Source organism: Truncatella angustata (assembly GCF_020726525.1).
Source record: "Truncatella angustata strain MPI-SDFR-AT-0073 chromosome Unknown BKA67scaffold_2, whole genome shotgun sequence".
Taxonomy (NCBI): Eukaryota; Fungi; Ascomycota; class Sordariomycetes; order Amphisphaeriales; family Sporocadaceae; genus Truncatella; species Truncatella angustata.
This window is the reverse complement of record NW_025763382.1, coordinates 5232456-5257590: the sequence shown is the minus strand read 5'-3', so window position 1 is coordinate 5257590 and position 25135 is coordinate 5232456. Positions and strand designations below refer to the sequence as shown.

At 51.2% G+C, this 25135-nt stretch overlaps 9 protein-coding genes across 9 annotated transcripts; 6 read left to right on the top strand and 3 right to left on the bottom strand.

Annotated features, from left to right (window-relative positions):
* Positions 1 to 117: 117 nt before the first annotated feature.
* BKA67DRAFT_533009 (UV radiation resistance protein and autophagy-related subunit 14-domain-containing protein) lies at positions 118 to 1745 on the bottom strand (the record flags this gene model as incomplete). Its single annotated transcript, XM_046099638.1, has 2 exons — positions 118 to 1073; positions 1124 to 1745. 2 exons carry the CDS (start codon positions 1743 to 1745, stop codon positions 118 to 120), a joined length of 1578 nt encoding a protein of 525 aa, XP_045962054.1.
* A 668-nt stretch (positions 1746 to 2413) lies between these two features.
* On the top strand, positions 2414 to 3161 carry BKA67DRAFT_656061 (uncharacterized protein; the record flags this gene model as incomplete). The annotated part of the gene is made up of 3 exons (XM_046106877.1): positions 2414 to 2872; positions 2923 to 3046; positions 3103 to 3161. 3 exons carry the CDS (start codon positions 2414 to 2416, stop codon positions 3159 to 3161), a joined length of 642 nt encoding a protein of 213 aa, XP_045962053.1.
* Positions 3162 to 3734: 573 nt separating this feature from the next.
* BKA67DRAFT_533007 (uncharacterized protein) lies at positions 3735 to 4557 on the top strand (the record flags this gene model as incomplete). Its single annotated transcript, XM_046099637.1, has 2 exons — positions 3735 to 3788; positions 3862 to 4557. 2 exons carry the CDS (start codon positions 3735 to 3737, stop codon positions 4555 to 4557), a joined length of 750 nt encoding a protein of 249 aa, XP_045962052.1.
* Positions 4558 to 5913: 1356 nt separating this feature from the next.
* Positions 5914 to 7667, top strand: BKA67DRAFT_199481 (casein kinase II alpha subunit CKA). The gene is made up of 6 exons (XM_046095408.1): positions 5914 to 6125; positions 6265 to 6306; positions 6404 to 6582; positions 6742 to 6936; positions 7011 to 7430; positions 7501 to 7667. Exons 1-6 carry the CDS (start codon positions 6053 to 6055, stop codon positions 7609 to 7611), a joined length of 1020 nt encoding a protein of 339 aa, XP_045962051.1. The 5' UTR covers positions 5914 to 6052; the 3' UTR covers positions 7612 to 7667.
* Positions 7668 to 8089: 422 nt separating this feature from the next.
* Positions 8090 to 11289, bottom strand: BKA67DRAFT_556446 (uncharacterized protein). Its single transcript, XM_046102159.1, has one exon. The coding sequence runs from the start codon at positions 11031 to 11033 to the stop codon at positions 8334 to 8336; it is 2700 nt and encodes an 899-aa protein (XP_045962050.1). The 5' UTR covers positions 11034 to 11289; the 3' UTR covers positions 8090 to 8333.
* A 224-nt stretch (positions 11290 to 11513) lies between these two features.
* Positions 11514 to 13693, top strand: BKA67DRAFT_199445 (autophagy protein Apg6-domain-containing protein). Its single transcript, XM_046095407.1, has 2 exons — positions 11514 to 11813; positions 11967 to 13693. The coding sequence occupies exons 1-2, from the start codon at positions 11729 to 11731 to the stop codon at positions 13385 to 13387; spliced, it is 1506 nt and encodes a 501-aa protein (XP_045962049.1). The 5' UTR covers positions 11514 to 11728; the 3' UTR covers positions 13388 to 13693.
* Positions 13694 to 13999: 306 nt separating this feature from the next.
* On the top strand, positions 14000 to 15487 carry BKA67DRAFT_591090 (major facilitator superfamily domain-containing protein; the record flags this gene model as incomplete). The annotated part of the gene is made up of 2 exons (XM_046104666.1): positions 14000 to 14849; positions 14946 to 15487. The coding sequence occupies 2 exons, from the start codon at positions 14000 to 14002 to the stop codon at positions 15485 to 15487; spliced, it is 1392 nt and encodes a 463-aa protein (XP_045962048.1).
* A 3053-nt stretch (positions 15488 to 18540) lies between these two features.
* BKA67DRAFT_656055 (putative U-snRNP-associated cyclophilin) lies at positions 18541 to 19488 on the bottom strand (the record flags this gene model as incomplete). The annotated part of the gene is made up of 5 exons (XM_046106876.1): positions 18541 to 18741; positions 18799 to 18936; positions 18988 to 19133; positions 19266 to 19291; positions 19451 to 19488. 5 exons carry the CDS (start codon positions 19486 to 19488, stop codon positions 18541 to 18543), a joined length of 549 nt encoding a protein of 182 aa, XP_045962047.1.
* A 3775-nt stretch (positions 19489 to 23263) lies between these two features.
* Positions 23264 to 24762, top strand: BKA67DRAFT_533001 (uncharacterized protein; the record flags this gene model as incomplete). The annotated part of the gene is made up of 2 exons (XM_046099636.1): positions 23264 to 23577; positions 23634 to 24762. The coding sequence occupies 2 exons, from the start codon at positions 23264 to 23266 to the stop codon at positions 24760 to 24762; spliced, it is 1443 nt and encodes a 480-aa protein (XP_045962046.1).
* Between the last annotated feature and the right edge of the window lie 373 nt (positions 24763 to 25135).

Sequence of the window (25135 nt, the reverse complement as noted above, 5' to 3'; positions counted from 1 at the left end):
AGAATATGATATCATTGATTTCATCCTCTTCTGCAATATGGAGTGTTTAAATAATGACTGCTGGGCTAAGAGCTTCTGAGGTGATAAATATGGATCGAGTGGATACAGTTCGTCTTCTCATCTAGGCTTGACTTTCGTCCAGCCGTTTGAGCTTCTTTCTTTTTCTTGCCCAGCTACTCCGTTAATAGCCGCCAAGGAGGTTCTCGCATCGCCCGAACCATGGCTTCTAACGGTGTGCACGCTCATGTAGCTTTCGTTGCCAAACCGTGGCGCTGTAGCTCGGGATTGCGGCGTATTCCCAACTAACACGCCATCATTGAGGTCGTTTGGCGCGAACTCGTCGTCTTCAACCATCTCCCACTCAGGTATAGGTGCGTCTTGTGCGAGACGTGCCTTAAGTTTATCGGCTAATTTAATGGGATTGGGAAGCTTGAATGCCTTGGTGAATTCCTGTCCGTCTGCCCTGCTAAGTGACGTGTGTGCTGCACCGTGAGACCAGCGTCCCATCTTTGGCGCAGCCTTGGTGAGATCATCATTTTCAGCAAGGCCTGGGGTATTACCAGTGCGTGTAGGAGAGGGCGCGTTTGCACCAATAAGTGGTTGGACAGGTTGACTCCTTTGTAGGGAAGAACCAATAAGCAAGCTCCATAGATTCCGCCCCATGTACATAAAATCATCGAAACTGTTGCTGTTGTCGCCGACAGGAATCCCTTGTGTCCGGCATAGCCAGACGATGTTATACGCAAGAAGACAGATGCCCTCCAGAAATGCCGTGTAGTTATTTGACTCATCTTTGGAAAACGAGGAAAGGGGCTTGTCCAGAAATAGGGGTCGCGGATGTGGTACGTGGCCATACTGACGGTCCAGTGCATCTATCGGTAACGGGGACGCTCCAGGAAATCCGACCTGCCCGTGGTGATACGATGATGCCAGTGAGAAGATTGTGGCTCTTGGGTAGTCATTGTGCGGCAATGTAATCTCGGCGGGAAGTCTCACAGCAAGGTAGTGGGACGACAACCACAGCAAATGCGCGATGTGCCCAAGAGAGGCCGAGATGTGCTCGGGGCTTGTACCTTAAGGATTGTCAGTCACGAACAGAGTATTTTCACCATGCGTAACTCACTATTCAAATGATGCAAGTCCACCACTTCAAGACCCCCTATTTTGTATTCATATCGATTAGGGTTACTTCTTTTGACGCGTTGTAATCTGTACAGCTTGGCAACCTCTGTGCACAGAGCAGCGCGATACTGTGCTGTAGCCTCGTGCTCTCGATCCCAGTGGTACTTGATCTTCCTAGAGGTTGTCCTGGTCTCTTCAAGCTCCCTGTTTCTTCGCGCAGCAACTCCCTGAGAAGCAGTGGCGAGATCAGCCTTTCGCAGGGCAATCGTAGCTTTGCGCTCCTCGATCTCTCTCTTAGCATCGTCAATTTCTTGCTGGAGCTTTTCTGCCGCTGCAATAATCTGTTCTGTACGAGCCTTCGCTTTTCGCTCGTCCGATGCGCGGTTCTCAACAAGAGCGCGCGATTGGCTCGAGCCAGATGCCACTGTTTCTGATGCACTGTTGCCCAAAAGGCTGGACACGCGCTGTTCCAGCTCATCCATCTCTATCATGACCCGAGCATTGGCGAAGCGGCCTTCATACAGCGCGTTGCGGGCATCCATCGCACAGAAGAACGGCAACCTCTGCGGGTGATGCCCACGCTGGCAGATTTCACATACCATATCTCTTGTCCTTGACTCCATGGTGAATATTCGGCACAACGACTCGGCGGTTCATAGGTTTCGGGGACCCGTTTATCGATGAAAGTCGCCTTTGCGCAAAGTATCTCCTGAGTCGAGGGGAGCTCTCGGTGACATATTCACCGTAGAAACAATGGCCATGTGTCATATCTGACGCAGAAATGCTGAACAATGCCAGTGCCTGCGAGATTCGACGTCTTGTCAGATGCTCAAGTGACGTCGAGTGGATACAAGCGTGCAATCGAGCTAGTGCTGCCTTATCGGCGTTATCGGCGCATCCACACTCCCGTTAGTGAATGCAAGGGTCCGAGCTTATTCGACCCTCTCTTTCTTTTGGGCAGCGACGCGTCTCTTTGCGAAGTGTTAATTGAAGGAACGGTTGCAGATGTGGTGCGGTGTGCCTAAATCTTAAGCTCTACAGTATTCCTGCTATAATTCTGTATATAGAGCTTTCTAACCGCATACAAGTGCTTCCCATTTCAGTTGCCTGTTCATAATTGTGGACTTTTCCTGCCAGTGACTAAAGGCGTGTAACGCGTCCAAGACAAACTGAGGTTCTCATGTTCGGTCGTGTTTGTAAGAAGCTGTTGGTCGTTTCCTAGAGCGGCTCAAGCAAATCGCTACTTCCACACAAGCGAAGACGGGATTCTTTCGAGGAAGAACTACTTGCCATGTCACACACGCCTCAACAGTCGCCGATCAAGGCATCGGCTAGTCAGAGTCAGGAGGACCTCAAGACTTATGAAGTGATTGATCAACCCTTGCAAGACGAGCTCGAGGATGATGACGACGATGATGAAGTGATGGATGACGAGATGCCACATCCGGAGACTCAGATAAAGCAACAGCTAGAGTCGCAAGTGCCAGCCAGGACCCAGGAAACGGACGTCAACATAGATGCTCCCGTACCAGTACCAGTACCTGTGATCGAGCAGCGCCGACAACGAACTCGAACCCCTGAGCCTAAGCAGCGTGTCAGCCAGAGAGTCTCGGCACAGCGCTCACCCGGATCACCAGGTCGTATTGAACCATTCGACTGGGAGGCTTTCGAGAGCCGCTATCAGAAGGCCCTTACCGAAGCTGATCAGAAAGAAAGCGAGTTATTGGCCGAGTTTGAAGATCTTGTCAAGGTACATAACTCTCTCGCGCAGATTCACGTTCTGACTGACCGTCGCGATAGTATTTTAACGTTTGGGCTTCCGCATCTTCAACCCATGACAGTGAGAGGGCAGTCAAAAGGCTTCAGACCCGCAGCCGATTTGTTCATCTTTCTGAGAATAAGCTGAAACAGAAGAAAGAACACCGTGAGTCCATGAGCCTAAAATTGCCAACTATTTTGGGGTTCTAATCTGTTTTGTAGTATCGGAAGTTGTCAAAGCTTTCCAGAGTGCCTTGGCTTTGCTGAGCGCCACACGATGAGCAAGGCCTTGCTGAAATGATAAACAATCCTCTGGTCATGTGTGAAGCATCGGAGTTATCTGCATGGCATTATGTATTGGTCATGGCTATCTTGTTTTGTATTTGCTTGACCGGCTTCCGTCTGGCGTGAAGGGTCGAGTCCAGGGGGACATGATTATGAATGAACGATATATGATTACCCACTTGTGCACAGTCACTAATAGTCTGCCGTAATAACCAGTGTAGCTGTACAGTCTTGAATGTGAACTTGGTCTACATCGTGCCGTGAGACCAATTAGGAGTAGACATATGAGTTGTATGCACTAACATAGACTGTTTTCATCAGCAGGAAGCCCATGTCCCTTGATCATTCCCTATCCCTTCGAATCTCCACCATATTGCTGCGGTTCATTCATTTGATGCCGTCGACGAAGAACTTGAGTTGCACCGTGCGAGTCACCGTGTGTGACACGGGACATGCACCGTGCGCTGCCTGTATCCTGCAGCTTTGCTTATCCCAAAAGCTTTTGGATCCATCCATCACGTCCGTCACGTCACATTTCTACCACTTGTTGAACTGGTCGCAAACTGATGATGTCGGCTTTGCTGGGCCATCCGAGAGCTGTCAGCGCTCCAGATGTGTCTCAAGTACGTTACAATCTACACTGAACCCCTTTTCTTATGCTTGCGCAATCTTGGGCCAGTCGCTAATCTCGTACAGGCCGAAATCGATACTTTTCATGCGCAACACTTCTCTACTGCAGCAACTCAGCTCTTCGTTAGCGACTTCCTCCAGCCGCAGTCAAACTGGGTTGAAGACGAGTACCGCGACGGGTACCATGAAGAGTATGAGGACTATGACGAGGAAGAAGACGAGCTTGGCTACTATCCCGATGGCGTCAAACGCACATTGACCGATGAGCAGGTCGCCATCTTCCGTCACTCTGAGCTCGAGACACTGCGGCGCGAAGAAGAAAGGGCGGGCACACGATGCAACAGAACGCCACCCAAAATGCACGACGTGGATGGAGCGATTTCGAACGCCGAAGATGTCACCAGCCTGCTCGCTCCGGCTCCAGCTCCAGCTCCAGCCCCAGAGTCTCTTGAGGAATGTGAAGATGGCGAAATCGAGTCTGACACGCCGCAGCATAGCACTTCAGCACCTTCTAGAAAGAAGAAGAAGAAGAACAACAGGAAGTCCAAGAAGAACAGACAATCTGCAGGTATGAATTCCGACCATCCTCAGAAGGGCGAGCAAGGATGGTTCAAGAAGGCCGTCAAGCCAGACCTACGAAAGAGAACCTGGGATGTTGTCGAGACTGGTATGGACAGCCTCGACTACGATGGACTCGAATCGAATGCGGGCAACGGATCGGGACAGGCTGCGCAGAGACGCAAGATATCTTACGATGACTGAATGGCCGCGAACCAAGTTTGATCTCAACGACGGCCTCAACATGCCTTTGGGGGAAAATGCGATCTACATGAAGACGAAACACAGAATGCATAGTAAGGTCAGTCTCGCCCTTTGCCAGTATTCCCGCCGCTCCACATGATGAGAACCTTTGTATCGTCATCCTTAGCCGGAAGCCCGGGCCAGGCAGGTTGAAGTCAGCTTGCTGATTGACACCCTTCTGCGACTTGGGCGTATGTCGAGTAAAAATAATCTTCTCTCTGACACCATGCATTTCAAATCTCTACTTCGCACTTGGTCGTTTGATGGTATACATCGCTGATGACTTGGTAGTGTGTTACACGGAACAACTAGACGCTCCAGCCTGCGCCTAGGGGGGGGGCATGATGCAGAGGAACTCAAAGCAAGTATAGTGCGCCGAAACTTCCGGTTGTTGTCTTTTCGTGCTACTTATCTCCGAGCTAGGGATGGCTGTCCAGGATCTATCCTATGGTGGTAGCACCCTTAGACAGGCGAGACTATGCGTGACCAGCTTGAGTAGGTATGGGCAGGTCCATATGAAATGAGGGGCAGCCCGCCAAAGTTGGCACATAATACGTATATGTACTGCAGCCAAGGATGGAGCACATGATGTGTCATTGGATGCTCTTGACGAAACGGGTCGGAACTGGGAGATCGCGGTGGCTGTTCCCGATGCAACGCTGGACTGCGCCGCGTGTAGCTACCTGGAGATGATGCTCATGGCACGACAGACAATAGAGTTATGCGAGCAGGTAAGGCAGTCAATGTAAGACGAAAAGTATGTGCGGTTGCTCCGGAACTCGGAGTTCGCTTAGCCACGATTCATACGTGTCTCGATGGGTTGCTGCTTCTTAAATAGTGTATATGTCCGCGAAAGAAAAGCTTGAAGTCCGCAGTGATATTTGGGCCTCCAAGCTCGAGATCGAGTACCTTGCATAGTCGCGCCCAGCAAGTTCCAACGATTCTGTTGCTTGCTTACATGTAGTATAGGTACTAACCCAGGTATTTCTAGGCCGCCTCAATCGGGTTGGGCAACCATTGTCGATCGTCTTTGGGACCGAGTGAACTTATCACAGTAGCGCGGGGTGGACTTGCCTGTGAGCACGGGCCATTTCCCGACGATAAGCACGAGCACGCGCCTTGCCTCGCTTGGGCTTTTGTCTTTTGGCTTTCATTTGCCCTTGCCCGTGCCTTGTGACGAGGGGTCCATTTCGTGTCTAACTCAACTCTAGACTAGACTGGACTAATCGCAAGTCAAGTCAAGTCGAGTCGTGGGTCTGGGTCCTTGTCCTGGCTGCTCCAAACATCCCACTTCCATATTCGACATACCGCCCAAAAATCGCTGGTGACCGTTTTGGGTGGTCGACATCGGGGGAACCATCCGTCCAGTCTTATTGAGAACTACTCTACAGCCATTCGACTTCATTACACATCAACCGTCCAAGCCGAGACGTCATCGTCGGTCCCAACCGCAGCCATGTCGCGGGTCTACGCCGAAGTCAACCAGAACATGCCCAGAAGCTATTGGGATTACGATAGCGTCAACATCAGTCAGTGTGCACCTGTCCTATCCCATCGTGCCTCATCGCCCTCCACGGGAGCCGTCGCCGTCACCGCCGCGCCCGCCCAGCTTTGGCCGACTATGCGCCATCCTCTTTGAGCCCTATACTAACCCATTTGTACATGCAGGCTGGGGTGTTCTGGAGAACTACGAGGTCGTTCGCAAGATCGGTATGTTCGAGCCAAATTGCTTACCTGTGGGCGCAGAGGGCGCACCTGGCGCCCAGAAACCGACAACAAAATTTACTGACTCCATGTTCGTCCCTAGGCCGCGGTAAATACTCCGAGGTGTTCGAGGGCATCAACGTCGTCAACTACCAGAAATGCGTCATCAAGGTCCTGAAGCCTGTTAAGAAGAAGAAGATCAAGAGAGAAATCAAGATCCTCCAGAACTTGTCCGGTGGCCCCAATATCGTTGCACTCTTGGACGTTGTTCGGGACAGTCAGGTAGATGCCAACTTTGCCGTATGTTTCTTAGTCATGTGCCTTGAGTGAGGTCCACATGTGCTTTTGCTTTCATGCCCGATGCCAGGACGCTGACGCTTGGCTGACCCTGCTTGCGCATCGATCACCTCGCAGTAACAGGAAATGCTGACCTCGACACAGAGCAAAACGCCATCCCTGATCTTCGAGAACGTCAACAACACCGACTTCCGCAGCCTGTACCCCAAGTTCAATGACATTGATGTCCGCTACTACATCTTTGAGCTCCTCAAGGCGCTCGATTACTGTCACAGCAAGGGCATTATGCACAGAGACGTCAAGCCTCATAACGTTATGATCGATCATGAGAACCGAAAGGTATGTCACCGGTTTCGTTTCTTGTTCTTACTGTCGTTATTCGCTGCAAACCATTTTACTTACCTGTTTACCAGTTACGTCTTATCGACTGGGGCCTGGCTGAATTCTACCACCCCGGCACGGAGTACAACGTGCGCGTTGCTTCCCGATACTTTAAGGGACCAGAGCTGTTGGTGGACTTTCAAGAGTATGATTACAGTCTAGATATGTGGAGTTTGGGCGCCATGTTTGCCTCCATGATTTTCCGCAAGGAGCCCTTCTTCCACGGCCAAAGCAATTCCGATCAGCTTGTCAAGATTGCAAAGGTCCTAGGCACCGACGATCTCTTTGATTACCTTGACAAGTATGAGATCGAGCTTGATCCGCAATACGATGACATCCTTGGTCGCTTCCAAAAGAAGCTGTGGCACAGTTTCGTCACCACTGAGAACCAGAGATTCGTGAGCAATGAGGCTATTGACTTCTTGGACAAGCTTCTCAGATATGATCACCAGGTATGCACCAGACTGCGTTTTCTTCTTCTTCTTCTTCCCCCCTTGAAATATGATCACTGATTGTAAACAGGAACGTCTTACTGCAAAGGAGGCTATGGCACACGCGTACTTTGCGCCCATCAGGGACGAGGCGACTTTGAAGAACTACCTGGGAGGTGCAGTGGTTAGTTCAGAGTCGTGAAGAACGGGTCTAACTGGTCCTCTGCCAAACTTCTCTGCTTGATCATCCCAATTCTGAGATACCCCTGGCTATGATCGAGTGTTGCATCATCAAATCGTTGACTTTGGGACTCTACTTCTCAAGAAGGGCTGCACCCATTCCGAATACACAAAACCAGCATAACACCTCAGTTATGTAGATAGCCATACACCCGCAGGCGATCTTGATTGGGGGCCGACACGGGACAGATTTCGATGTCTTGGTCAACCTGTAGATCAGCCAATGGGGTGATCGTCCTACGTTCATTCTGATCGGTAGACCGACCAGTAGAAAACGATTATTATGCGAAATTCTAAGTGACAGCATCGCGACAATGCTGAGAAGTGACACTGGGAGATGAGATCGTCATGGCTCAGGGTTTTCTCTGAGCACTTGACCAAATTTGCACGAGGTTAGGCGTTCCAGGGTTACGGGCAAGTATGTTTTTTTTTTCGAGGCATCCCGTTAATAAGAATCATTCTCCCCCACGTTATCTGTTCTGCTGAACGTTCATGCGCGCGATATTTCCTGTACCCATGTGATAGAATGACGCATTATCTTTCAACTTGACCATGCTGGGGTATATCTACTACTCGCTATGTATAGCTATCTATTCGACCTGTGACTTTCAAGTACTCCGCCTCCTTACTGTACAATACCAACGTACCTGGGTCCGACATCTCTTTATGAATATGCTCGCCAAGTTAGACGTAAACAACATATTCACAACACGTAAAGCAGAAATCCCTGTCGCACACGAACCCATCTTCGCCACAACGCATCGTCGTGCCTCTGGGCGTCCGCATGGTGCTATCTGTGGGACTGCCCGCTCGACTCCCGCCGGAATCCACCTTCTTTTGCGGCGTCCTCAGCAGCACGCTGCGAGCCAGAGGCGAGCTCTGCGCAAGGCCGGAGGTGGTGGGCTGTCGCCTCTTGAGTCCGTACCTCACTGCGCCACCATCAGTGGCCGGGAGGCGCGGCAGAGAAGGTTTCCGGCCGAGGTGGAGGTGGCGGGGCGTGGGCGATGCGCGTGCGGCCGAGGGCGTCTGGGAGACGCCGCGAATGAAGCTGGCGCGGAGCGAGGCGTTTGATGTCGGGGTCCGCGCGACGGACGACGAGAGGATGCTCAGTTCGTCTTCGAGATCGGAGGCGTCGGCGACCAGGGAGGAAAAGACGCGAGTCTTCTTTGGTGTCCGTGGGTGTGGTTTGGGTTGCGATTTTGGGCTCGGAGGTTGAGGCTGGCGCTGTGAGGGCGAATACGGCGTATCTTGTATAGGGCTGGTCTTTGCAGATTGCTTCTTGGGCGATTCAATCGGATGGCATCGAGCCTTGTCCACTGGCGCAGGGTGCGGTGGCGAACCTTCTGCAGAAATAGGGCGAGTTCTTGAACGGAGGTTCTTTGTGTGCCTGGTCACACCGAGACTTCGAGTCTCGGACAAACTGAACTCATCTGTGTCATCAACTCGTCGAATATTTCGCTCAGGACTCGGAGTTCTCGAGCCACCAACAGATCGTTCAAGGCTTTCAATTTCCTCCGGCCCATTCGCCGTATGTGGGGTGATTGGCTCGCCTAACTCAATTGATTCATCCGCGTCGTCGCAATCTTGCAGAATCTCTTGCTCGTGAGTGTTTTGCACAGGAGCCTCTCTTTGACTAGCACCTGACAGGCTCTCTTTGTCAGTGGTAACTCCCGCCCCTTTTTCCGCTGAGACACGTTCCTGCTGGTCATCCGGTAAGTCCTGCGTGCTTGTGCTTGCACTGTCAATCAACGGCGGGGTAGATATGATATGCGTGTGGGATCCCGATGGGGCATTTGGAGTAGCAAGCGACTCCATAGCAATGTTAGTAGACTCGTTCGTGACACCTAGGTTCGGATCTGGCATCGATGAGCTCAGGGCTTGAGTATCCTCAAATACGTTCTGGTATAATTTCGAATTAGAGTGTTCTGTATTTCGTACGATTTTGTCTGTAGCATGCGGAGAGCCTGAAAGTGTAACCGGCTTGGATATGTCTGTTGCGACAGGATCATCAACCAGGTGTCTGGCATCAGTATCTTCCGTTGCATTTGACCGCTCCGTGTCTAAGGTGCATCTGAAGGGAAGAGTTTGCGTCATTGTGCCCCCTGGAAGAGACTTTCTCCCGAGTAAATGTGATTGAGGGTCCGGTGGTGGCGTCATTACACGCGTTGTAGTCTGCTTTCCCTGTCCACCCACGAACCAACTCATCTGGTCATATCGTTGGGGTTGTTTGCGCATGCGAGCTGATCGCCGGCTTTGCGAGTCAGAAGAGTCATCGGTGATAGGCGTTTGCGCTTGCCAACGACCGTGTGTGGCCACCGGTTCTTGCGTCACGATATCCGTAGAAGACCTGTGGAGTTTCTGTGTTGATGGGTTGATACCGTCCGGATCGACATCTAGAGTCCGGTTTGATCTTGGTATATTTTTTACTTCAACAACTATGGGCTGGCCTTTGGGCTGCCTTTTCGGCCTCCCTCGTCGGCGTCGGGATGGACTCGTGCCTTGGGGGTGGTCCAACGCAGATTCCTGCCTCTGGTCCTTGGGGGCTACCTCCAGGCCTGTAAATGAAACCGCTACAAGCTCGGATAACCTCTTCTTGTGCGGTCGTGGAATGGGTTTTTCATGGTGGGCACTCATGCTCTGTAGATCATCCTCCTCGTCGACATGATCCACTTCTTCTTCTTCTTCTTCTTCCGACTCAGTGCATTGGTCCTCTTCATTTGCATCGGATAACCTGAAGGGTTTCGGCCCGACGTCTTTAGCTGCTACAAACCTCCTATATGGTTGCCCAAGCGCACTGAGGAAACCGTAACCCGTTGCCGGGCCGGTTGCGCCTACCAGGGGTTGGTATCCATTGTTGCTGAATGGAGCGGCTGATCCGAATCCAGGGCTTGGTACGGAGGATTCTAGGTCGGGGGTTTGCCAGGCCGGGTCAAATGTGCCCGTGGCGAGATTCGGGGATTGAAATGGCGGACCATGGGATGCTCGTCTGCGTTGCAGGGTTTCGTCGGACTTGTTGCGCTTGGCGCGATTCCTGTCTTGCTGCAATGTCTGATCTTGGTCGTCCTCCTCGTCTTCTGATTTGTCCTGGTCCTTATCCTCAAGGGATTGCAGATGCCCGTTGTCAATAACGACTTGGCCAGTGCGCAGATCGATCTCATCGCCGACGCCGTCGAAGTCCTTGCCATACTTGACGAAGATATCCTCGAATGTGGACTTGAGTTTGAAGGCAGACCTTGCCCTTCTTTTGTCCAACTGGTACATGGGGTGCTGCCGGGCATCGAATTGGACGGCTGACAGAGTGAGCTCGTCGTCGTTAGCTTCCTCGTCATCGCCGTCGTCCCAAGCGGCAGGCCCGGTTCGAGCCCGTTTCGCAGGCGGCTCCATGTTGATTTCAGAGAGAGCGGGAGGATCGCCACGGCAGAGCTGAGAAGAGCCGAGCAAACGGAGGAGGAGGTGCTAGAGTCGAAATGGCGGCATGATGGCCAGCAGTGGCCAGCACTCGAAATACCTCCAGGTGCAATGGCGACCTAAAAGGGCTCGAGAACGATTCCCTTGCAATAGCTATGTTTGGTCTGCGCTGAAGCTGCACTGGAAGCTGCACCTGAAGTTGCGACACACCCCCGAGGACCCCACGTTTACCTCGACACTAACCTTGCTCCGTACACAAAACAGGGGGCCAGCTGCAGGGCAACGGCAGCGTGAGAAGAAGCGCTGGAAGGGAAGCAGACGCTAAGCCAACTCAACGCTAAGCTAACTAACCTTACTGCGTACACCGGACTGGGACCATACCACAAGAATCATTAGCGGACCCTTCTCGGCTCCCTTGCGCCGCTTGTGACGTCTTAACAAGATAGGCGGCCATCAGGATAAACGACCTGTCACGCACAGCTCACCTCACCTCGAGCCAGTTGCGAAAGGAAGCGCCCGTCTGCCTTTGCCTCTTGCCTTCGGACAATCACCCACTCGTTTTACATTCTTGACCCATGAAGCCTGCAGCAGCTGGCACCTGAGCACATGCACACGCACAGGACAGAACAACACTGACGCAGCATGATCCGTCACGCACCCCAGTCTTCACAATGTATTGCCAAAAGTGTCGCACCCCTCTAAAGCTTGATAACTCCTTGTCAGAGCTCAACCCGGCCGCATATGACTTGCTAGTAGGTTTGTAACCCACCCCTCTTGCTTGTTTCTTTCGTCGCCTCACTATTTATATATATATATATATATATATATCTCTATATAACACACATGTACACTGGTGCTGCCCATTCGCCGGCTGGGAGACATACCCTACTGACCATCGCCATTGCTTAGCTGCATCATCACAGCACCAGCCCAAGAAGCCCCTCCCCCAGCCCGTAATTCCTCCAACATATCCGCAGCATGAGGAGAGACGGGGACTCTACGATAAGATCGCAAAAAACACTCCTACCGCCATGTTCAGGAAGCCTGCAAACCCTCAGAGACCCGAGAACTCTTTTGTCTTCCTCACCGAGTCCCAAGTAGGTCCGCCGCGACTTGCGCCCCCGAGGGAGCAACCGAGTCCGAGACAACGGAGGCGCGAGTCTTCTGCCGGCGATAGCACTGCCAAAGATGGCCATGCAGCCCAGCCGCATCAAGCCGAGCGCATCAATAAGCTCTTCGAGATCTTGTCCGCCCGCTCCGACATCGACCATCCTGTCTGTGTGGAGTGTACCGAGATGCTCGTCGATGGCTTACAAAAGAGGCTAGAGAACACCACCAGGGAACGCAACATTTACGCCGATTACTTGAAACTGCTACAGGTTGATGTCCCGACCGACGAGGATGTATCCGCTTCCAAAAGCGCCCTCGACAAGGCCCAGCGAGACGAGACAGATGCCTTCGAGGCCCTCCTGCGGCTGGAGGAACAAAGAGAGCACCTCGACAAGGAAATGATCGCTCTCGAGGAGGAAGCCCGATCTATCGATGCGGAAGAAGAACGGTTCTGGAGAGACCGCAACGCTTTCACCTCCAAGCTGTCAGAGTTTCAAAATGAGCGGGATAGCATCAACTCAAGATTTGACCACGATTCACAGCAGCTGCTCAAACTACAGCGGGCCAATGTCTACAATGACACCTTCTCCATACATCATGACGGCAATTTTGCCACCATCAACGGTCTACGGCTTGGCAGGTTATCAGGCATCCCAGTCGACTGGCCCGAGATTAATGCTGCCTGGGGACAGTCGCTCCTGCTGATTGTCACCGTTGCCGATAAGCTTGGGTGCAAGTTCGAGAATTATGAGCCACAACCCATGGGCTCAACATCCAAGATCATCCGCTACGAGCACCCTTCGCCCTCTTCCAGCCGCTTAGGCTCTCGAGGTGGGCCTCCTCCGGCACCCAAGAAACATGTCCTGGAGCTGTTCTCGTCCGGTGATTTGCCCCTGAATCTTCTGTGGCACCGCAAGTTCGACACCGCCATGGTAGCATTTCTCGAATTAGTGAGACAGCTGGGCAGCCACGTCCAAAATCAGACCCAGGCGACTGCTGAGAGAGACGGTTATGCCACTCCGCCTTTGGCATTACCATACAAAATCGAAGGCGATAAGATCGGCGACGATCGAATCGGCCACTACAGTATCAAATTGGGCATGAACAATGACGAGCTATGGACAAAGGCCTGCAAATTTGTACTTACGTGTTGCAAATTCTTAATTGCGCATGCTAGTAATGTCAGCCATGCTCAGAACCAGAATCAGAATGGCCGATAGTTTTCTTGATTTAATCCGTTCGATATAGCGAGGCGTCTGGAGTTGTAGAAATGCAACTATCGATTTCATATCATAGAGTACAGCAATCATTGTGACCACGCAGTTCCGATCGGCTTCGGCTTCGGTATAGTCTGACAATTTAAACACAGAGCCAATGGCGATCAACCGGCTACGTGCGGATGTTAACACAGCATAGGGTTCCACTTCTTCTCAAAGATTGCATAGTCGGATCCACAACCCGACCATGGGACCGGATGGTCAGCCCGACCACTGCCTTTCATTGACTCAAAAATTCCATAGTGAGACCATCCCTAAGCTTTGGGCTATCCATGACTAAATCCTTGTCGGCGCGCCCTGCCGGCGCCGGACCAGTCTTCCCTCTCGTTGGACCTACATCAGAGCTTGGCAGAACAACTTATTGATGAATGGCGCGAAATCGGCAGAGCTCAAGCTGAAGCTTTTAAACCTGAGGTCTTTCAAGTTACTCTTGAATTCAATCATTGATGATCTATAACACAAAATCATTTCGTGCGAGCCAGCAAGACTCCATGCTCAAATAGTAGGCTCCGAATCTTCTGTTGACGTGCACCCAGCATCGCTATTAATCCCCAAATGGCGAGGGCATCAATACTCCTTGAGCGTATAGAGCCACCATCTCGTGCCGACACACTTGAAGGCACACCGCCGTCGGGAAGCGTCTCGCCCCAGCTGGAAGATGGCTGCAATATAGCGCTGCACCCTTCCAGACACGAGTTCTCCCTTCCGCCTATGGACGGCGGTAAAGATGCCTGGCTTTTCCTGGCTGCCGGCTTTGTTTTCGAGGCCCTCGTCTGGGGGTTCCCCTACTCCTTCGGTGTCTTCCAGGACTACTACACCACCACGCCGCCTTTTGCTGGCAGCCCCAACATCGCTGTCATCGGCACCTGCGCCATGGGCCTCATGTACCTGCTCAGCCCACTGACCCTCGGCATCTGTCGCGTGTACGCCAGGCAGGCCCGCTACGCGCCCGTCGCGGGCATGCTCATCATGTGCGCCGCCCTGGTGGCCTCGTCCTTCTGCACCACCGTCAACGGCCTCGTCGCCACCCAGGGTGTCCTGTACGCCGTCGGCGGCTCCGTCGCGTACTCCCCCTGCATGCTGTACATCGACGAGTGGTTCGCCGCCCGCAAGGGCCTCGCCTACGGCATCATGTGGGCCGGCACCGGGCTGGCCGGCGTCGTCCTGCCACTGCTCCTCGAGTCGCTCCTGGGGAGACTGGGATACCAGACCACCCTGCGCCTGTGGAGCGGCATCCTGTTCGCCTGCACGGCCCCGCTCGCCTGGTTCATCAAGCCCCGTATCCCCGTCAGCGCCAGCAGCGCGAGTCGTTCCCGGCCCTGGGATCTGAGGTTCTGGGGCTTGAAGGCGTTCCTGTGCTATCAGTTCTGCAACGTGGTGGAGGCGATGGGGTTCTTTCTGCCGAGTAAGTGCCTCTCCCGATCTAGATACGGTTGGGACTCGAATGCTTCAGAAGTTAGTTGTTGGTTGAAACTGATCTTTTTCATCTTCGTCCAAATAGCCATCTACTTGCCGACGTTTGCCCGCTCGGCCCTCAACGCCGGAGCCCTGACGTCCGCCTCGACCATCCTGCTCGTCAACGTCGCCTCCGTGTTCGGGACCGTCGCCATGGGCTGGCTGATCGACCGCTTCCACGTCACCACGTGCATCTGCATATCGACCGTCGGCTGCGTCTTGGGCGTCTTCTGCGTCTGGGGCCTGTCCACCTCCCTGGCGACGCTGTACGCCTTCTGTATCCTGTATGGCCTGTTTGCCGGCAGCTTTGTCGGGTCCTGGCCCGGCGTCATGAAGGAGGTCGCCAGCATTGGGGCCGATGAGTACGGGTACATCGATCCTGCGATGGTATTTGGTTGGTTGGCGGCTGGGAGGGGCATTGGAAATGTCGTTTCCGGACCCCTGAGTGGGGTGTTACTGAGTAGTGGAAGTGGTTGGAAGGCCGGAGGTGGATATGGCAGTGGATATGGAGGCTTGATTGTGTTCACTGGTGTCACGGCTCTGGTGGGTGGCACGAGCTGGATTTGGAGGCGCGTTGGTTTCTTGTGACGCTTTTAAGTCAGCACGTATCAATTGAACAGGATACTACATCAGCACTGGTATGGTGCATTTAATTTAGTTGCAGGCTGTCAGCAAGCATTCGAATTAGCTGGATATATCACCCAGAAATCTTTCACATGACATATATGTCTTATACGAATCCTACACTTGTAGGTTTGGGTTGAGTTTGTATAAATGCTGCGAAGACCGAGGATGTATCTATGCTACTTGTCTTAGGACCAGGTTTGGGACAAGGTTTTATAGATATAGTGTCATCAGTTCAGATTACTAGCTTAATTATACAACAACTCAATAGAAAAACCAGAAATTACCGCCACATTTTCAAATACTTCTTTGCTGTCTTTCGTCTCCTCCAGACTTTTCTATTCACGCGGCTTTCCATAGGATAAAGGATTCCATCCGCTGCGTGTCATGGAATGTGATCCTGGTTTCGCCATTCGCTTCCAAAAGTATTATGGATGGGCGTGGCGCCGCTTTCATGAACTTAGACGTACTTATAGTCCTGCAGCTATAGGATTAGGGAACAGCACCGCTCAAGGCTAAGAGCCCAGTTCTTACAGTAGAACTTAGTATGGATGTTCTCCATACTATTTATAATATCTGGTAAAATACTGGGTTCATGTGGTAGTAGTGCAGCGATAATACAGGCGAGTGACAAAGAAGTGAAGCTTTACGGATTGGGCGGCTTCTGTTCTCCTTCTACTGATTCTCGACGATAGTGATATTGAGCCTTATAAAGACATATGGATATTTTTCAGTTTGGTACTAATACTAACGGCCTCTATTGCTATAATCCCCTATAAGGCTCTACGTATTTAGGGGACAAGTCGTGACGAGGATTGGCCCGCTTCATGGGGGTTTGTTTTGTGTTAGCAGAAGAGAAGAGTTGCGCAACTTACGGACACAGGTAATTTGCACCAGTCAGATGGAGTCAGATGGGTTAATAATTCGCCTTCAATTATTTTTAAATCACAAGGGGTTAGACAGAAGAAGAGATATCTAATGCATGGATTAGAGAAACGACTAACAGTCCAAAAAGTTTAACTGGTTGGCTCTTGTCATAGCCTTTGCCGCTCTGTTTTCTTCATTCATATCATGAGTCTCTAAGAGGTATTGCTTGAACTGCAGAGCCATGCCACAGACATGCGCGAAGAAGTCTTTCCAGAATAAAGGCGCTTCTTTCGGATCTCCGCTTATCTTGTGCGTTCATATTCGCACGACGCCACAGGGACGCAGAAGGCGTTATAGATCTCGCGTCAATTCCACAGGATCTTAATCATGCCAGGATCTTTTGTGTGTTAATGTCTGACAATCTTTTCATACATTTATATCACACTTGCCCCTTTCAAACTTGTGAAGAAGCTAATCACAAGTAGTATTCCTGTCATTCAGACCAAGGTTTTGTGCTGGTCCACGATCTCTGAATGTCAATATGACTATTGCTTATGACAACCTAACAGAGTGTACGACTCACCAAAGGCTAACCGCAACTACTTGAATAAATCTACATAAGGACTGGCTCCTTCTGGACAAAGTATGCCGCGTGCAACATTATCTCTGCCGCTGCGACTCATGTTGCCGACTCCCGCTTCCATGGTTCCGAATCTACCCAAAGAACAAACCAGAAATCAGATCTAGAAATGCTTCAGAGTACTGCCAAATCATGCAGAAGACAACAAGACGGCAAACGCAAACAACATAGTGCATATCATTTATGAACAGACGGCCGTACTAAATAATGCCGCCAAAACTGTAAAACCGTGGCTTTCGAAGAAAGCCGATTCGATGTCCAAGGGCGGCGGCGCCATTTGGATAAAAGGCTCGGGGAAAATCGACTTCGACGATCGACTAAAATGGATGACTTTGCAGCTATACGTGGATGCGCTCAGAATCAGAATGCCGGAACTGGCATTCTTCCACAAGGAGCCCTACCCCCTTCTAACATGAGGACATGTCAGCGAAAATAGTTGGCATTATTGCTTTGCTTCATATTTTTATTGAGTATCTTATTCTGTTGCTGCCGAATATATTCGAGGCACATCAAAGTCCTATGGCGAGGAGTTTTTATAAAGTTGAGCGGGGATATTGACAATCTCTGCAAATGGCTGGCGAGACTGTCGAGGCAGGCTTGCAGATCATGGAAGTATTACTGGAGCATACGCCCCCACATATGATGTTTGTAATTCATGGAATCGAAAGAACTGAGCACGAATGCAATATAGTAGCGCTCGAGATCCTCGATAGGCTTCTGCGGACAAAGGGCAAGTTGGGGCGACAGAAGATCATGTATGTGACTCGTGGAGCGTCTGTTTTTCTTAGGAGGACGACTGATCCTGCCAATAAACGGGTTGATGTAGCCGATGCAGATGTCGTAGAGAGACTGATGCAAGGGCTTCGCGAGGCTCCTATATCTTGGCCATGTTCATTATTGGGCTCTCAAGTCTCTCGTGTGTGCCAATTATCTTAGGTCAACTTTGGGTTGTACTGGATCACTGCATTTGGGGTCATCAGAAGCAATACTTCCATGAGGGCGAGCACACGATCGTGTTCTCACTGGGGTGTATAACCGTTAAGTGATCAATTAGACCTCCTGGCCAAAGTGTGATATATAATTATCTTACAGTAAAGCCCCATCTAGGATTCATTGGTCATATACCAAAAATACCTGGCCATTAAAGGCCTCAGGTTCTCATCAACTCTGCAACATACCGGTTAGATGGTGCTAACTCGGCAGCTCCAGTGCAATGTAAAGCCGGCAGGAGGCTTAGTAGCAGTCGACCTCCGACACCAGAAGTATTGATCGGGGCTTTTGTTTATCTAAGGTTTCAGTTTTTGGACGTCACGGTATCATGATACAGTGAGGAAATCTCGGTAATTCAAGCATGACATCAAGTAGGGATGTCGGAAACCTGTGCCGTAGGATCGCACTGTGATACTATGCACAGCACAGAGATTACAGTCCCAATACCATTGTTCCAAGCTATATTATGTTCTGAAAGGAGTTGTATTGCATTTAGTGGCATGAGTTCTATCTTAACTCTCTACATCTCGCCACATTGTGCGATCACTACGTCCAGGTTTGGGACGTCTTTGCCGCGGTAGCCAGTCTTCGTTGCCTCCATCTTCTTCACAATATCCATACCATCGACGACTTTGCCAAAAACCACATGTTTGCCATCCAGAAAAGGGGTGGGTACTGTGGTGATGAAGAACTGCGAGCCGTTCGTTCCGGGACCGGCATTCTAAGCGTCGATATTAGCAAGCAGATCAGTTGTTTTTCTCAATCGTCAACAACTTACTGCCATCGACAGCAAGCCGGGCTGGTCGTGCCTAAGGTCGAAGTTTTCATCTGCGAAAGACTTGGTGCCGTAGATGCAAGTACTGCCGCTTCCGTCGCCATTGAGGAAGTCGCCACCTTGGCACATGAAGCTGGGTATCTGGTAATGCTTAGCTCTACGTATAGCTGTTATGTGGCAACAACTACATACTATTCTGTGGAACTTTGAGCCCTTGTACCCTTGAGGTCGGCCCATCGAGTTCTTAGATTCGCCAGTGCAGAACTGGCGGAAGTTCTCAGCCGTTCGAGGCACTACATCTTTGAAGAGCTCAAATGTGATACGGCCGAGCGGTTCTCCTGTGATGTGTACATTGATTTAGCCGAAGAGTATACCATGAGGGATGCCACATGTCACGTGATATGCGTCGACTATACAATCCACGTGGTAGTGCTGCTATGCCGAGGATGGATTTTTGCATGCCGCCTTACCTCCAAGTGTTATGTCGAAGAAAACTCTGCAGGCCAATGTCAGTCAGTCAAGCTTATTTTTGAGGAAGACATTCCTATCAGCACAACACAGCACAGCACAGCCGCTCGTGTAATCCACAGCCCGCTTGTCGCCATATATGAACATGCGCCACAAACAGAAAATCCGAGCCGAATGCTGCACTTACAGAGGGTTTCCCGATGTCGGGAGTTGAGTGGGGGCCATCTCGCTCGTACGAGAGGTTACTACAACTTGTTTATTCTTTGCTGATCCGATGGGTTCATATGCGGCTCGCTCCCAATATCGTTGAGGACCGGGTACAAGACGGAGTTGATGGCACAGCAAGAAGTTGAAATTCGGGATTCTGCTGACCCGGAAAGACCCACCTTTAGAGGGCATGCAGTAGCGTACGCGCTAGCGCTAGATGAGGGGAAAGGCACGAACGCGGGGACGCTCTGGGAAGGACAAAAGCGACTGCGCATCTAAAATCAGAACACAATTCAATTAATTGGAATGGTCTGTTGTCTGCAGTCCAATCTTTTCCACATGGGGACAACAAACCACCCATTTCCGAACTAAATATTGACCATAGACTGGCTTCAAGAAACGGACTCCGGGCTGTGGCCGCGTAGACATAATTGTTTGTGAGAAAAGAGATTCCTCCCGAAGAAGCCGAATACGCTTCCGTAACCTCCAAGCCACAGCCCAAAGGACTTGCTTCGCGTCAGCTGTCTCGTAAAGAATACGCCTAGGCGTTCAAAAGCTTGTGCTCGCTGCTTGCTTACTGCGCATCACTCATCAATACTTTCGAGACTACCACCCTATTTTTTGCACTTCCACAACCCAGACTCGCCAGAGATCAACATCCCTAGATAAGAGGAACTGCGCGCATGACCTCATGAACATGTGTTTGTGGGTTTATTCCAAATTCTCCATCTTCAGCGTGGCCTCCAAAGCCTATCAGGATAGGCCGTCCTAGAATGGTGGGTGTTCTGCCGTAGGATCGCGCCAAGCCTGCAGTGAACTGGGTAGGGGGTTCCCCATGGGTTAGGAGGCTGTGTTGCCGCTGCGTGTGGGACAGCAAAGAGCGGACGTTTATGTCATCATCATGAAAGTGCGCTTGTGACTGCCATCAATACTGTAATTGGGACGGACTGTCACAATTACGAGACTGCATATTATGCATCGCCTGCAAATGTCAACAAACACCAAGTACATTTCGAGGTAGGCGGCTAAAAGCACCAAGTGCGACACTGACAGCCTGACCTCGCATCCTATCGTATCTTAAGTTACATTTTCTAGCAGGGGACGGGCGCTACCAGCCTTATGCCTCATGAAATGCAAATACCGTAGGTGTCATGATGTTTGGAATAGAAGCACTGGCCTGTGCAGACGGTCTACTTGGCAGGTATTACGAATTACAACAACCTCAAGGCGTTTACCGACGATGGCCTTTAGTGGATAGTTTTGTCACCTGCTTCATTGTGCATACTCTCTCGTCCCTGAGCTTGTGATCATCTTGGCAGGCTTTCCCGGCAGTAAAAACGATCACATTTGTTTAGAGTGATTATATCTGTGTGTCGTCTGAATTCAGCCCTGAATGATTTCTTATCTTGGGCATAATGCATTTGGAGTCGCCCAATCTAGGCGCACTGGCACTGCAGGCTTGTGATTACACTCAGCCCCCCATTGGTCGGCTGCTGATCGATAGACCACAGCAGTGGCGGAATACTGTCTAGATTTCCGAAAATGCTGATGCGCTATGGCATGCTGCTGCGTATCGTGTGCTGTTGCCAGTCTCGACATCAAAGCGAACTGAAGGTTGTTATGGAACCGAGCACGGCAGCGAGTAGGCGATGTTCATCATATTTGAAGCTGAGACCTGTTCCGCAGTCATAAGCGCGCCTTGAGGGCCCAACATGCATAACCTGTCTGCATGCGGGCGGCAGGAGAGTCCAAAAAGGTTTCACACAAATTCAGCATTCCGCTAGGTCCAATATGCTTAGAAATGTCATCCTGCGGGAGGCATTGGGTCGTAGGACAAGGTAGCGCTGAGTCCGCACTGCATATCATAAAAGCACCAACCTGCATAACGGCTTGAAAGTTTATTAGCAGCGTTTACTGTGTAATCGTATGGACTTTGCACATGGCCCATGAGCAAACAGGAAAGGTATTGCAGCGCAACCAATATGATCTCCCGTAATTCAGGAGCAGACATGCCGTCCATGATAGAACTCAGCCCTTTAGGGCCTTGTAATGTTGACACCCCCTGATATGCTTCAGAACCCTTGTTCGTTATCATGAGCAGACGCAAGACGCCCTCCAGGGCATCGAGCGCATAAGATGTTCCCATGGATATGCGAATGCTTTCAATTTAGTGGCAACGCGGCTGCGAAGTGAAACGGCGAAGCTCAATCCTTTTCGGGATGTCCGCTATGAAGATTCCACGATGTGGCTGGTGAATGGCAGAATGGCATCTGATGGTGGACCTGTTCGAAGTCCCTTGATTTGAAAGTTTTCTCTTTTTGTCAAAGCTCGAACAATAACGTTACAGCCGAGCGCCCCAGATCTTGAAGTATGCATTGACCACCGTCTTTTTTTTTTTTTTCCTTTCTTCTCACGATCCCGGGTGATTCTGACGCAGGATCCCACCATTCAGAGCACTGGATTCGATGACGCTATCGAAGCATACGCTAAAATAAAGCAATCCTCATCATCACAAGGGTTATGGTTGTATTTGGTAACCGAAAATGGATACGATGCTCTGATGCTGCGATACTACAGCGAACTGAATCAGTTGTTGATGAGTTTATAATGTAATTGGGGAAATCTCTTATCGTCGCGGTGAGCGGGAGATTGAAACCGCCCTTGAACATGAATGGATAGGTGCGTCTAGTTTTTAGCGCACCTGAGTCAAGCTGACATTGATTTGGCCATTCGACTCGGGCCAGCCGTTCGAGGCTTACGGGTAACTTAGTCTTTACTTTTGTAGCCATTGATGATGGTGGGATAAGCGGAAAGACTGAGCAACAAAGACTGAAGCCGTTGCTGTATCGTCGGACATGCAGACCCTTGGACCAAGAGTTTCTTGGTAGAAGCCTAGAGGTGCCAACTTCTCGCCAAGTCCGATACAAGACCTCAAAATGGTTGATTCTCAAATCATGGACGTTAGTGGAAGCTGTTCAGAGACTGATCTATTGCTAGCATCGTGTAGTGGCAGCAGGGGGCTGTCCAGCCATCGAATCACTTGGGTTCTTGGTCACTGGTGTTGGGTTGACCCCCCCTGGTACAGTTGCCAAAGTTTCCGACTAGCCCGACCACCCGCGACGCTCCTGGCTCTTGGTTCACCTCTTGGTCCACCTCTTGGTAGACGAGCCATGGGCCACACACACATGCACACTTCCCAGCTGCGCCAGCACCAGACACAAGCCGACAACTCTTGTCCTGCTTGGCTCTCGTTCCGATTCATGCCCCCCGGACCAGGTCGAAACCCAAGTCGCCCTTCCTTTAGCTCTTTCCAGCATAGGCGCGGCTTTAGCTGAGCAGCTGCACCGAGTGAGGAGCGAGCGCCACCCTCTACTCTCCACCTTGCACCAAGACCGCAGACCCAGACCCAGACTCAGACTGAACGTACGGGGGGGACTTGCCTTAATAACTCTCACCACCCATTCTCTCCCTCGTCTTTTGACCAAGGCCCGTCACTCCCGCTTAATTCTAGCGGTCATCATCACTCGACCGACGACTTGCATTGCGCCGTCGCATTCCTGGTTCTGCTTTTCTACTTAATTGTAAGAAGAGCCGTACCGCCTCAAACATCACCAGAACGACGAAAAGGATTTTTTATTATTATTAAATGGCAACACTGCACTAGAGAGAGCGCGAGCTGGAACTTTCAAGGAACACTACGCACGCGAGAAACGGGTCGGTTCGCCGATACCATAAATTGTTCTTCGTTCGATACGATATCTTCAACCAAACGACTTAATTACCCACAGTCGATATGGCCATTCTCAACCAGGAATTGGTGGGCGGCGCTCTCGCCGTCGCACGAGTTATCGCACGACAGACTTCTGACGCTGCCACGTCCACTGTCTCGTCAGCGGTCTCGTCCGCGCTCAACACGGCGGCATCATCTGCACTTTCGTCCATCACTAGTCCGGCATCGAGCACTTCGGCACCTTCCACTACCAGCACAGCACCTGAGGCTACGTCGAGCACCAATAACAGCGGAGGGAATAGCGGCGGGTCTGGAACGAGTTCTCCCTTGTTGTTCTTCGTTGCGCTTGGTTTTGGTGTAGTATTCACCAACCTTTGGTAAGATGAGATGCGATAAGACCGCCGACTGTATTCGAATGCTGACAGGAAACCAGGATTATCGTCGGTGTTAAGTACTGCTTCCGATATAATGCTCGGAACCGTCAGATGCGCGGCCTCGATGAAAATGGAGAGCCCATCAACCTTGAGAACATGCCCACTCGGCCGCATCGCCGCCGCCGGGAGAAGAAGCTCATGACGATGGACGAAGTCAATGACAAGTTCCCGATGATGAAGTACAAAACCTGGGTCGCTGATCGTACCAAGGATGGCTTGCCAACTGCAGGAGGAATTTCAGCACCAGCGAGCCGTGCCAACAGCGTCAGGAGCGTTGAGGGAATTGTGCCCGAAGTGTCTGCCAAGGAACGAGATTCCATCGAGGATCCCGCAACTGCAGGCGACAAGTCAAAAACTGGAACCAAGGACGGCGTTGCCACCAACAATGGTGCCGATAACGACAACACTTTGACCCAAACACAAACCGCAGGAAGCATCATCACAAAAGACCCGGACAGGGCACATGCCAGTGACGACGAAGATGACGATGATCACATCAACGCTGCTGTGCCGCCTGAATTACTCAGCTCTTCTGGAGATACTTGTGCCATCTGTATAGATACTCTGGAAGATGACGACGATGTCCGAGGCTTGACTTGTGGCCATGCCTTCCATGCCGTCTGTCTTGATCCGTGGTTGACCAATCGAAGGGCCTGCTGTCCTCTTTGCAAGGCTGACTACTATACACCTAAGCCGAGGCCGCCGCCCGCTGATGGTGACACCAACAACTCTACCGCATCTAACCCAGGTGACGCCTCGAGGAATAACGGCCGCATGAACATGCCACGTCAGCCTCAAAGGACCATTGCTGGGTTCAGTTTGAGAAACAGCGGAATCTTGGGTCGATATGGAAATACCACGAACGTCGATTCTTATGGCAGGCCAAGGAGGAGTGAACACGACAGGAGGCACCAGACGAACAGCCGAATCACAAGTCGTGCAAACAGCCGTGCCACTCGCACAGCGGCCACACCCGCCCAAGGCCAGCAGCAGCAAGCTGGTTTCTTGAGCAGGGTTAGGGGCAGGTTTCCCACGTTTGGGCGGAGTGCTGGCTCACCTGAGGCGGGTACAAACAATGCTGAGACAACACCGTCTCAACTGGAAGCCGGGGCACGTACGACTAGTTGAGGTTGATTTGTTAAGTAATATACCATCATCTTTGTCTTGCGTAATACCCATTGTTTCGTCTTGTACATCAATTCACGACCTTGACGAGTCATGGCCGACACCATCACTATCCCAATTCTCGAAGCGGGGTTTCTTGCAACACACAACGAGATTCGGGGCATTTTCCCTCTCTGACCACGTGTGCAAGTATGAGCGATGCCAGGTTGCAGGGAAGTGCATATATATATGACACGGTGGGGAGTTTGCCTCGCTCTGTTGCATTTTTGCTTTTGTTTATGGGAATTATGTCTCGAGCGTGAGGAATGACAGCGCGGGATTTGCATCGTATGAAGGTGTTTAGGGGGACCATATTTTTGTGAATACCTATAGGAAT